General features: G+C 41.0%; 1 protein-coding gene across 3 annotated transcripts in view; it reads right to left on the bottom strand.

The window, feature by feature from the left end:
• PDHX (pyruvate dehydrogenase complex component X) overlaps positions 1 to 13,718 on the bottom strand; it is a 73,009-nt gene that overhangs the window by 13,414 nt on the left and 45,877 nt on the right. For all 3 annotated transcript variants that reach the window (XM_068400173.1, XM_068400170.1, XM_068400171.1), the window contains 2 exons: positions 9,742 to 9,800; positions 2,325 to 2,483 (listed from right to left, as the gene is read on the bottom strand). In XM_068400173.1, coding sequence (XP_068256274.1) covers positions 2,325 to 2,483; positions 9,742 to 9,800 — 218 coding nt within the window. The remainder of the gene's footprint in view (positions 1 to 2,324; positions 2,484 to 9,741; positions 9,801 to 13,718) is intronic.

Raw genomic sequence — 13,718 nt, 5'->3', positions numbered from 1 at the left:
TTAGAGTGCACTGTCAGCAAGTTCGCTGATGACACAAAACTGGGAGGAGTGGCTGATGTGCCAGAAGGCTGCACAGCCATTCAGAGGGACCTAGACAGGCTGGAGAGTTGGGCGGGGAGAAACTTAATGAAATATAACAAGGGCAAGTGTAGAGTCCTGCATCTGGGCAAGAACAACCCCATGTACCAGTACAAGTTGGGGACAGACCTGTTGCAGAGCAGTGTAGGGGAAAGGGACCTGGGGCTCCTAGTGGACAACAGGATGACCATGAGCCAGCAGTGTGCCCTTGTGGCCAAGAAGGCCAATGGCATCCTGGGGTGTATTAGAAGGGGTGTGGTTAGCAGGTCGAGAGAGGTTCTCCTCCCCCTCTACTCTGCCCTGGTGAGGACGCATCTGGAATATTGTGTCCAGTTCTGGGCCCCTCAGTTCAAGAAGGACAGGGAACTGCTAGAGAGAGTCCAGCGCAGAGCCACGAAGATGATTAAGGGAGTGGAACATTCCCTTATGAGGAGAGGCTGAGGGAGCTGGGTCTCTTTAGCTTAGAGAAGAGGAGACTGAGGGGTGACCTCATTAATGTTTATAAATATGTAAAGGGCAAGTGTCATGAGGATGGAGCCAGGCTCTTCTCAGTGACATCCATTGACAGGACAAGGGGCAATGGGTGCAAGCTGGAACACAGGAGGTTCCACTTAAATATGAGGAAAAACTTCTTTATGGTGAGGGTGACCGAACACTGGAACAGAGTGCCCAGAGAGGTTGTGGAGTCTCCTTTTCTGGAGACATTCAAAACCCGCCTGGACGCGTTCCTGTGTGATATGGTCTAGGCAATCCTGCTCCGGCAGGGGGATTGGACTAGATGATCTTTCGAGGTCCCTTCCAATCCCTAACATTCTGTGATTCTGTGACTCTGTGATTCTGTGACATATAAGCAATCTACACAAAGAAAGCACCTGCCAAACTACAGGGAGACTGGTAGAGAAGTAGCTGCAGTTTCAGTTTGTGCCTCCCACATGTGCATGTCAGGTATGTATTTATTTCAGTAATTCAGTGAAGAAGTTGAAAAGCAAAACTACGTCGGTGTGGACACCTGCAATCTATGTGACCCAATGACTTTCATACTGACTAGTGTAACCTATGTTATACGCATTCCATGCTTACTTCATCATGGCTCTATTAAACATAATGCAAGCGTACATTTCCATCATGGGAACTGCAGGACACTGTAATTTATGGTAAGAGAGGTTTGTAATATGGTATCACAGTATCACAGGTATTGGGGATGATAATGAAAGCACGACCTATACTTCACTTCTCATAATGCTTTTCTTCTTGTCATTCTATCACTCACTACAGATTAATGTAACAATCTCGGCTGACCTTCCTCCTTGGCTGGCTATTATATTAGTGAAAGGATTTGCTTTCACAACACATTCAACATGAAGTAAGCAATACTGACAGCAAAAATCTTAAAAACATTCAATTGTGAATGTTTTGTGGCCTGAAACTTACGCCTTCTTCTGCTACAACTTTGTTGGTTATTCCCCTCTGCCAACACAGACTATTATGATTTCTGTAGTTTTCGGTAAAAGAGAAAAATTTACAAAGCGCAGCTTGTGTCTAGTTTTGGGACAGTTTTATGCCCTAGCAGCTACTTCCATCGCATTCCTCAAAAAAAGGCTTGTGTTGGGGCATTTAATCATTCATTGTATTTTTGCCTCCCACAAAATACTTCTTCTGTGTCTCACAACAACTGCCACAGATTGAAGTCACTGTAACTGGCACTTTGTCTATGCAAAATACTGCTCATTAGTCTGAGGAGTTGAATATTACCTTCCGGGTGACACTCTCAACTGAACTGCATATTGAAAAAACACAGACAGAAATAAGTGCTGTAATGTAACTGCACAGAGAGTAACACAGGCAGCTACAAGCAAATTTCTGGGAAAGGGGGGGAAAAAAACCTCCCAAACAAACAAAATCTCAAACCCAAAGACTGGAAATACTAAAGAAGTTAACATTATCTAGCTTTCTGCTGAGGATTAAAGAAATACAACTATATTAAATTGTAGAAGTCTGTACAGGTTTATTTTTCAAACAGTCTAGCCAGCATTTAACTAAATAACATGAGTTATTGTTAACTAAAAATGAACAGAGTTGCAAAATTAATAACAATTTTGAAGTCTAAGGAATGCTGAAACTGCTTTAGATTCATTTTGAAACTTCCTTTGTTATTACTGATGTGTATCTGGGTCATGCTACATTTTCTGCTGCAAAAAACTATATAGCTACTATATTCCTCCGCCTAGTGTACATTTAAGACCTACCTTTGCAGAGGCAGCAATTTCCTTTATTCCCTTGGCAGCAACATCTTTTATGATTGGTGTAATGAGACCTCGGTCTGTTGCCACTGCAATAGAAATGTCAATGCACTGCAGCTGCCTGCAGACTTCTCCATCCCAGGTTACGTTCACATCTGGCATTTGCTAGAAGAGAGAGAGGAAAAAAGACAGCTGTTAAAAGAACAATGGTGCAATCAATTATCAAGAAAAAGGAAAATCCTTTAAGACACATAACTAAATACAGGCATTCACCAAATTAATTAGTGCATCACAGACTGCTGCCTGTAAATGAAGTCAAAAGAACAGCTCACATCTGTCATCAGGACTGCCACGAGCAAGACAAAAAAAAAAATCACTGTGAGAATCTCAGAACAGATGTACATGATTAGCTTGCATTTATTTTATTTTATTTAAACTTACTTTGTCAAAAAGCATGAATGTATGCTCCAGGAACTGAAAATGGCAGGGCTGCCAGGTTTTTTGGTGCTGCTGGGAAAAAATTAACAAAAGCCTACAAATTCCTTCAGGAGTCACTGATAGCACCTTACAGATGCCTAGCATGCAAAGTTACAAAGCAGTGTCATTTCTCCCTCAAAATAAATCACAAGATATTTACTTAAAAAGCATGGAAACGGACATCCTACTATACCTATGTGGTGTTTTCCATTCGTGTCTCTAGCATGACTCTCAACAAAGGAAGCTACAAATAGAATATGCTGCAGGTACACTCACTGTTATTCAAATGAGGTTCCCCTAAAATGCATCAGATTTTTGTGTGTGCGTGTGGACTCAATTAAAATTGAGATAATGTTTACTTATAAATTCAATGAGGTTTTTGAATTTACTATATAAAGCTGAAACAGCTCAGGGGAAAAAAATAACCCAACATATACGGGAAGTCTCAGGTAACTGGTCATAGATACTGTGAAGGTACTATTTCAAATAAATCCAAGATTAGTATTAAGTGACCTTAATGAAATTAGGAATTAGGAAGTTGACTTCATAGTCAAGACGGTATTCCAGAGAAAAGTATGGGAGGGACACATTATGTGTATCTAAACTACTTCCACTACTTATCTCTATCTAAACTAACTCTACTCCTAGAAGTAGTGTAACAGTACTCTCAGCTCCTATTCTTCAACACCAGAATGTATATTTTAAAAAAAAAAAAAAAAGGAAAGCAGTACTCCTCTTTGCAAGTTAAATAAACTTCAGGAAATTTCCACAGTATACACAGTTGTAAGATGCCTTCCAGTGGATGTTGTGCAAGTATGGCTCTCTATATAAGGTATCCAAAAGAGAGAGCACAGACAAGGAGTCTCTCCTATCAACTTCAATATGATTAGAACAGTCTTAATTTTGATGTAGACCAGACAGTATTACTTCTCCCTTCACTTCAGCAATGAAAGACTGTTTATTTTTAAAGGACACCTGCTATAGCGGCTGTTACTTAAGCCCAACCACTTGTGGATATAAGCCTGGAAGCTTTCATTCTTTCCTCCAGCCTTACTCCTCCCTCCTTGTTCCAGACAGCCAGAATTGTTCTAACGGGCTATTATCTGGTGGCATGTTCACAAACCTCTGGCTGTCAAATGGTGAGACCAAGCCGAAAATTAGAAATCATAATTGGACTTGTGAACCTAAGAACTGTGAAGGAGAAACTTAGCATGTTAAAGAATTCATAGAAGCAGTATGTTGAGGTGTTTGCCAACCAATCACAAAATCTCACACCAGTTGCTATCAGTTCATTCAAGCCAGAAGAGCATTTGTCTTGCATTGTTCAGAAAGAAAATATTAACAAAATATGAACAGTGCCCAGAAAAGAGTCAATAATACTGCCTTGAATTTAAACATGCAAATGTATTCACACCACTGAATTTCAGGGTGGGGAGGAGTAGGTAGAGGTGGGTTTTCTTATTAAAACTAGTAGTCCACATATTTTCCTGAAACACTGACAGAAAGTAGTTGAGACATGAGCTTCATCATGAACTTATTTCCTGGTATACTGAGTTAAATCTGTTTAATTTATTATTTTAATAGTAAACAAATGCTAGCATAGATTTGTAACAAAGCAATAGGATAAGACAGAATAGTTTAATGATTACTTCCAAATAAACAATATTAATGTCTCATAAAAAACAACCAAACAAAAAACCCAGAAAACAAAACATCTCGATTTCTTCTAACCCAATGCATAAGAACTTCAGCTTCTCAGAATCAGACCTGGAACACTGACTCATTTATAACCAAAGACACACTGATTTTACAAAACTGTATGCATTATCATTTACTAGGTTTGTCTATTGAATTTCCTTTAAGAAAGTTAAAAATCACATGCTACAGATGACTTTCTCATGTTCACAGCATAGAACTATCTAATCCTTAAGTTCAAGATTCAAATTCTGTATCATAAGTGTCAGCAGAAAATAGTACAAAAGAGAATACAAATCTAATCACAGACTAAATATTTTTGTTTATCAAAATATTCGTATTTACGGAATTCATTGGTGTCACCATTTAAGGCTGGGCACGCGGTTAAACAGACGGCAGATGCTCTCTGTTAACCTTCTCCTTCCCCAGAGGGGAAAGGAAAAGAGAAAAGGGAGAGAGACTTACGGGGTGGAAAGTTAGAACAGTTTTAATAAAAAATAACAAGGAAAAGAAAGAGTATAATGAATGATGAACTACACACGAAACCGCTACTGAGCTCCCCCCCGCTGACGACCACGTCCCCGCTGACGCTGCAGGGCCAGCGCGGGGCAGTCCCGGAGCACACGCGGCAGCAGGGAACCGAGTTCAGGAGTGGCGGCAGGAGCGCGGGCAGGGTCCTCCCGGGATGTCGGCCATAGGGGAAGAGAGCACGACCCTCGTGGTCCCTCAGCTTTAAACTGAGTATCACATGGGTGGGATGGAATAGCCCGTTGGTCAGGTTAGGGTCACCTGTCCTGTCCACCCCTCCCCACAGGTGCGGCACTCTACAGCCCCTTCCTCTGTGGGACAAAGACACCCAACAGGGATCCTAGTTCCTGCAGCAACAAGTGTGTGTGGTCAACTTCAGGAAGTCAAGACACTTAAAGGAAACTTAACTGAAAAGTCCATCCTAGTCCAAACCAGGACAGTCTGCTGAAGTTCCCACTGACTGGAAAAGGGGAAACATAACCCTGATCTTCAAGAAGGGGAAAAAGGAAGACCCGGGGAACTACAGGCCAGTCATTCTCACCTCTGTGCCTGGCAAGATCATGGAGCACATTCTCTTGGAAGCTATACTGAGGCACACGGAAATCAAGAAGGTGATTGGTGACAGCCAACATGGCTTCACCAAGGGCAAATCATGTCTGACAAATTTGGTGGCCTTCTACGACGGGGTTACAGCACTGGTGGATAAGGGAAGAGCAACTGATGTAATCTACCTGGACTTGTGCAAAGCATTTGACACTGTCCCGCACGACATCCTTGTCTCTAAATTGGAGAGACATGGACTTGACGGATGGACCACTCGGTGGATAAAGAATTGGCTGGATGGTCGCACTCAAAGAGTTACGGTCAACGGCTCAATGTCCAAGTGGACACCAATGACTAGTGGCGTTCCTCAGGGGTCGGTATTGGGACCGGTCCCGTTTAACATCTTTGTTGGCGACATGGACAGTGGGATCGAGTGAACCCTCAGCAAGTTTGCCGATGACACCAAGCTGTGTGGTGTGGTCAACACACTGGAGGGAAGGGATGCCATCCAGAGGGACCTTGACAGGCTTAAGAGCTGGGCCTGTGCAAACCACATGAAGTTCAACAAGGCCAAGTGTGCAAGGTCCTGCATGTGGGTCGGGGCAATCCCAAGCACAAATACAGGCTGGGTAGAGAATGGATTGAGAGCAGCCCTGAGGAGAAGGACTTGGGGGTGATGGTTGACAAGAAGCTCAACATGAGCTGGCAGTGCGTGCTTGCAGTCCAGAAGGCCAACCATATCCTGGGCTGCATCAAAAGAAGCGTGGCCAGCAGGTCAAGAGAGGTGATTCTGCCCCTTTACTCTGCTCTTGTGAGACCCCACATGGAGTACAGCTTTCAGCTCTGGGGCCCCCAACATAAGAAAGACATGGATTTGTTGGAGCAGGTCAGAGGAGGGTCACGAAGATGATCAGAGGGCTGGAGCACCTCTCCTATGAAGACAGGCTGACAGAGTTGGGGCTCTTCAGCCTGGAGAAGAGCATGCTCCAGGGAGACCTCATAGCAGCCTTCCAGTATCTGAAGGGGGCCTACAGGAAAGTGGGAGAGGGGCTTTTTACAACGGCAAGTAGTGACAGGACGAGGGGGAATGGTTTAAAACTGAAAGAGGGTAGATTTAGATTAGATCTTAGGAAGAAATTCTTTACTGTGAGGGTGGTGAGACACTGGAACAGGTTGCCCAGAGAAGTTGTGGCTGCCCCCTCCCTGGCCGTGTTTAAGGCCAGGATGGATGAGGCTTTGAGCAACCTGGTCTGGAGGAGAGGTGTCCCTGCCTGTGGCTAGGGATCTTTGAGGTCCCTTCCAACCCAAACCATTCCATGATTCTATGAATTTAAGTCATTTTGTGATGGCAGATAAGGAAATCTTGTTTTAAATAATGGCAAAGAAAATCTTGGTTTGAATCACAGAATCATAGAATGTCCTGAGTTGGAAGGGACCCACAAGGATCATCAAGTCCAACTTCTGTCCCAGCATAGGACAACCCCAGAATTCACACAATGTGTCTGAGGGCATTGTCCCAATGCTTCTTGAATGCGGTCAGGCTTGGTGCCATGACTGCTTCCCTGGGGAGCCGTTTCCAGTGCTCCACCACCCTCTGGGTGAAGAACCTTTTCCTAATATCCAACCTAAATCTCCTTTGGCATATCTTCCTGCCATTCCCTTGAGTTCTGTCACTGGTCGCCAGGGTGAAGAAGTCAACGCCTACTCCTCCACTTCCCCTTGTGAGGAAGTTGCAGATCGCAATGAGGTCTCCCCTCAGCCTTCTCTTCTCCAGGCTGTACAGACCTAGTGACTTCAGCCGCTCCTCGTACGGCTTCCCCTCTAAACCCTTCACCATCTTTGTGGCTCTCCTCTGGACACTCTCTAGTATCTTCATATCCTTTTTATACTGTGGTACCCGAAACTGCACACAGTACTCAAGGTGAGGCCGCACCAGTGCAGAGCAGAGCGAGACAATCGCCTCCCTCGACAGCTAGCAATACTATGCTTGATGCACCCCAGGACACGGTCATGGCAAAGAACAACATGCATAATCCACATGTATGCTCCTTCAAAGTACAGTAAATCAGCCTAACAGTTAAATGGACAGGAAGCTACTCACCTTTTAAGTTTTAGGCAGCAATTTAAAAAACCCACAAATAACAAAAAACTTGTTATATAAGCAGAAGTAATAAAAAGTACATTGAATGCTTGTATTCAGGTCATTCTTTCACATATAGACTAACTGTAAACTAGGATTACATCCCATTATCTTTCTTGATAGACCAGAAAAGATGGGTCATTTTTTGTGCAGAAGAAAAAACAACAAAACTTAATCTTTCATTCCTCTCTCTCTCTGTCTCCTTTTCCTTTCACTTGTTCTCTGGTGCAGAGATTTGTTATCCCACGCTTGCAGCTAGCAGTTCACAGTAATTTTTGGATTTCACCATTTCCTCACATAGGGTCTCATTAGGCCACAAAAAGAAGCTTCTTGCTACATTCACATCTAACAAATGCATAGCAAGCATATTTACCTCTTCCTTCTGTTTCAGGTCTAGAATAACTTGGGAAGTTTTTTCCAGTCTATCCAATGCCCAGAATTTCTCTCAGGCACTTGCTTATGAAACTGCCTAGAATCCTGTCTATTTTCTGTCAAGACCTATAGCTCTTGCAGTTATGCATAATTCTATAGCTTTTGTAATTATACATTAATATTTACATCATGTTGAGCTAGAAATTTCCCAAGTCCATTCCAGTGCTGTGTTATCTCTTAATTCCATACATCCATGGGAACAGTTCCCCAACTTAAATGTAACTTCCTCCTCCAGCTTTTGAATAGTTAAAATAATCCTGGCAAATGAGAAAAATGGCTCTCACTCCCTTTCTGATGTTTTTATATTGTTGTGAGCTAAGTCTGAATCCTTGTTCTGCTTGATCTTGTCTGTCTGTAGCTTTTAGAACCCGCTGCTCAAATGATGCGATGATACCAGAAAAGTTTAGCTTTTCTAGGCATTTACCATATAGCTAGAAGGTGTGATCACTGTGCAATCAAGAACGTACAGGTAACAAATCCATGACAATACCAAACTGCTTCAAAATCTGCATTCATTCACTGCCACACATAACTACATTGCCTTGATGATGAGGACAAACTCCATAGGATAGTTTGAGGATCAAGCGTGTGTCCCCCTTAATTATCATTCTGCATGACAGAGATCTTTTCCAGCTGTTAGTGATCACTAAAAGACAGTATTTCCTCCTGAACCTTAAAAATACTGGCCTTCAAGCTGGTCTGAGCTCCCACCTATGACTTATTCTAAAATTAAGTGAAAACTGAATTTAAACCAAAAACATTCCACATCACAGTTCTTTCTTTTCACAAGTTTGGAAATAAGATTAACTCAACTCCACATTATGTTTTCCAAGTGATTATATTTGAGACACTCTGGACTAAGAGGCGAGATATCCAAAGCGTGGGCGTTCTCCTAAAGAAGGATGTCTGAAACCTTCCAGTTTCAAAAAATTAAGTGGCACTGGGAGTGTTTTGCAAGCAGAGCAACCAACACAAATTGGAAGGTAATGTACGCAGTTCTAACCAGAGAACACACAAATAGCTTACAGAGACTGTGAAGCCTCTGTGGTTTGGCATAGAATTAGACCCTAATGAAATTTAAGATCTTAACTTCAAGATGCATTGCAATTGTTTAACTTTTACATTGACAAAGGCAACAATGACAGTTCTTAGCAATGAGCAAAGATTGGTTGCCTGAAGAATTTTTAATTCAAAGCAGAGGCCACTGAATATGCCATCAGAATACATCTGAGGTAATACACATGATTGGTATAAGACTTGGATAAATATTTGTTTATAACTGTAAGAGAAAATAAGATGCAACAGCAAAGAATAGAAGACATCTTGTCAATTGCTTTAGTCTGCTGACAAAGCATCTACTATTACTTGCAGATGATAACTGTAATAAGTGGATCTTTATTAAGAAGTTCTCATTTTTACAGTCCACAGCATAGACAGTGCAGACAATTTTACCTGGAGAGCTTAAAAAAACCCTGACAATAAATGATAAAGAATTATAAGCTTTGCTATGATCACATTCATATCTCCATATAGGCTCACAAAATACTTCTCGTCTCCTTGGCAGTTTACCATAAAATACATTTTTTTTAAAGTCAATTATTCACTTACCTTCAGAGTGACTGCAGTTGCTTTGATAATAAAATCATTTACAGATACTTTAATGTCATCTGCAAAAAGACAGAAAAAAAGACAACAATCATTGCTCATAAGAGTTCTTTATCAGCATTTGTGCAATGACAAGATTCCAGTGATTCAACAGATTTGCTTCTTTGAAACATTGCCAGAAAGTAATTCATCTTCAAACTACAATCATAAAAGCAAGAAAACTTTTCTCCCCCTTGGAACAAAAGGTGTATCATCAAGGAAAAGTCTCCTGAGCAGAGACCTTCTTGCTAGCTAAAAGATAAAAAAAGCTGCAAACTTGAGTATTACTCCTTATTCTTACAAGTAGCAGCCCATATGTGTTTTATGCTTTACATATTTGCTGTCTATGCAGAAATCTATTGGAAGCTCTAAATATATAGAGACAATAGTGGACGCTACTATTCTTTATGTAGTGTGATGCATTAACAGGAATAATTGCAGAGATCAGCTTTTATTCAGCTATAAATCAGAAGTATGTTATTCCCCATTGACCTTTGGGGCCTTATAATGTAAGATTAGCATGGCGAAGACATCTGTCAATCCTTAAAATGGGTTAACAATAAATTCTAAAGCAGGCTGCAAAATAATATGATGACAATGCTGTTAAATTAAAAGCAAAGCTACACACAAAGGCAGTATTAGCAACAAATAGATAAAATAACCTCGAGAGGACTGGATTTTTTTGATGTGAGCCTAAGAAATACTGCATAACACTTAGTACATTTGCTTCCTTTCCCCAAAAGCTTGGGAGAAAGGATGGATGGAAACAATTACTATATTTGCTCTGTATTATTTTTTTCCAAGTTTTAGACCAAAAGTACTAACTAAGATCAGGACTGGCAGCAGAAGTAAAGACTATAGATACAATGCAGAATATGCCACAGTTGCTACAAGATTATCCTGAAGGTGCATGATATTTACACAATATTAAATGCATCATTCTCACAATAAAAAAAGCTACATTACTCTGCTACCATCATCACTGTTGTCAGCTGAACAGATCAAGAAGCAAAACTACTTCATTTTCGAGTCTGGTTTACAGCTTGTAATACACATACCATTAGAAATGCTTCTGTAAAGGGAAAATTACTTATAGATAATTATGTTAAGTGAAATCTTCTTAAGTGATCATAAATTTGGAGGAATGAACCAAGTATCCACTTACCACATTACTGACCTGCAACATTTGCCATGATTAGAAATCTATGTATAAGAAGAGAGCCAGAATTCTCAAGTAACACAATGGAATTTGCAAGTACTGTGTTGCATTGACAGAATTTCACATCAGACAAACCTGTATCTTAACCATCAAATATATTTTGGTATTTTATATTTTGATTTATGTATTGCATTCCTAACCCTTGGCAAAAATATCACTGTCCACTAGGGGGGCAGGAATACAGTGAAAATATAGAAGTACAGTTAAATGAAGTATGTCTGATAATATTTTACTCTCAATCATTGAAGTTTACAGTAGGGATAATTGCTATATCTTACCCCCAAAACAAAGAAGCTTACAGTAGGGAATGCTGCATTAAACTTCCATATTACTTCTCATCACGTAGTAGAAGCCACCATAATTTCCATCAGAAAAAAATCTACCAGGCCCATCTCTAGAATTCAATTTTATGCAAAGACACATGGCTTTTTCCTATCCCTACTTTTTAAAAAAGTATTAAGAACACCCATCAGCAAGAGAGATGTGAGAAATTTTAAGTAAGCATTTCTAAGACAATTTTTTACTTCATTTCTCAAGACCTGCTGCTGTTTAAAGAAAATATCAACATCATAGATTGTCTTTGACATTAACTTGTGAATGAGATACCATTAAAAAAACAAATCAGGTAGAAAAATGATCTGGGAACTCTTGCATTAAAAAGTAGTCATTCAAGACTCCACTGAAAGGAGAAGCAGCTCCTCTATCATCATGTAGAAAATCTGAATATACCAGTCTAATTTAATTCAGGACCTCACAAATGGATAAACAAGCGTGGGCTAGTCACCCGTACACAACAGTAGCCCTCCAATGTCAGCATTCTAGTTCCTAAATGTACAGTCCATGACACTAAGCTGAGAGAAAATTCACTCACAGGGTAAAGCTTCAGGAACAGCAAATGATTATTAAGTACCCTAATACTCCTGGAGGGCTTATGTCCTGTGCTATAATGCCACATCAAAAGATGTCTATACTGGGGTACCCCCAGGAAAAACAAAACAGCCTAAATTGCTAGAAATACCTGGTTGCAAGCAGATCTTTTGTTATGGCAACAAAAACATGGGTCAAGGAAAGAGAGAAGAGTATCAACTTCTTCGTCAGACAGGCATATCACCATATGAACACAGATGTGTCTAAAACCTAGCTGGTGCCTCTGTATACAGAACGTTTCAAGGCTAACTTCATTAGGTTAACCTTGAAAACCCTTTTCTGCACATCCACAAGATAACCCATTCATGTAAAGAAATTTAACTTGGACCTTGAAGATACTTTTTGATGTTGCACTGTGATAATAATAAAGCTGTGTCACGGTTTAAAGCTGGGCCAGTTATTAAACCTGTGGCAGATGCCCTCTGTTATCCCCCCCCCTCCCCCCAAAGGGAAAGGGAAAGGGAAAAGGGAGAGAGACTTCCGGGTTGGAAAGTTAAAACAGTTTTAATAAACTATAATAATGAAAAAGAGTATAATAATAATAATAGAAATAATCAAATATATACAAATATATATACAAAACCAAGATTGAGCTCCCCTGAAGTCAGCCACGTCACCACCGGCACTGCAGGGCAGGCTCCGGGAAGGCCCAGGCTGGGCCTAGCAACGGTCGAGAGCTGTATTCAGGGATGCACGGATCGGGATCGGGGGCAGCAGGAAAACAGACGGAGTCCTCCCTGGACACCGGCCATAGCAGAAAGAGCGCGAGACCCTCGTGATCCCCCCCCTTTATACCGAGAATGACGTGTATGGGATGGAATACCCTCATTGGTCAATTTTGGGTCACCTGCCCTGTCTGCTCCCCACTGCAGCTGCAACCCCCCTTCGGCTCTTCACTTGTAAGCAGTGAGGAATTCAGCAGTGACCTTGGTTTCTCTAAGAATAAGTACAGCAAGAGCCTTACTGCACAACATCCCTACCGGTGCCTCAGCGATAACTACAAACTTCGAGCGTTATCAGTCCTGGAAGCAGACACTGTCTGCAAACATGCAGTTAGTTTCAGAAAGTGCAGTTACTTAGAGGAGACTTAGCTGAAAGCAAAAATCACTGAAAGGAAAATCGGCCTGGTTTAGGCCAAACCAGGACAAGCTGTTTTTTAACCTTGCCCCAGAGGCAAAAGCTTTCAGTAAATCAAAAATCCTCTGCTGTTGAGCACCAGCATCTAGATGACCCAAGCAGGGGAACCCTATTAAAGATTTAAGCTGGAAGAGATGCCACATATAAAAGCTATACTATCATTACGGGGTGGAGGGGGTGTGGGGCAACAACAAAAAAAACCCCACCTACCTAAAGCTATTTCTGGAATAATATGCAGTGAATATTGGATTGATAACGTGCCTGCCTTTCCCTGAAGACAAGAAAATTACTCATTTGAGTTATGTCATTCTTGTCATACAAAACATTCACAGATGGGACCAAGAAAGCTTCTGAAGACCCAGGCACTCTATCTAGGGCAATTACAATACCATTTTTTTCAGAAAACAAACAACCAACAAACAACTCCCCACAAAAACCAAAAAGGCTAAAGATATCTTTCAACTCTTGTTCTACTGCTATTCTCCTTCATCATGCTAAAAAAAACCCAACAAACAAACAAACAAAAAATCGTAAGAAGAAATAAAGACAGGTAAACAGCACCAAGAACATTTTGGTCAAATCACTGAAAGATTCCATCATAATTTGCTTAAAGAACAACTAATTGTGGATCATCACCCAAAGCTACAGTAATAAAAAT

Source organism: Nyctibius grandis, chromosome 4 (assembly GCF_013368605.1).
Source record: "Nyctibius grandis isolate bNycGra1 chromosome 4, bNycGra1.pri, whole genome shotgun sequence".
Lineage (NCBI taxonomy): Eukaryota > Metazoa > Chordata > Aves > Nyctibiiformes > Nyctibiidae > Nyctibius > Nyctibius grandis.
Note: the sequence above shows the minus strand (reverse complement) of the source record. Positions and strands in the feature narration are given on the sequence as shown.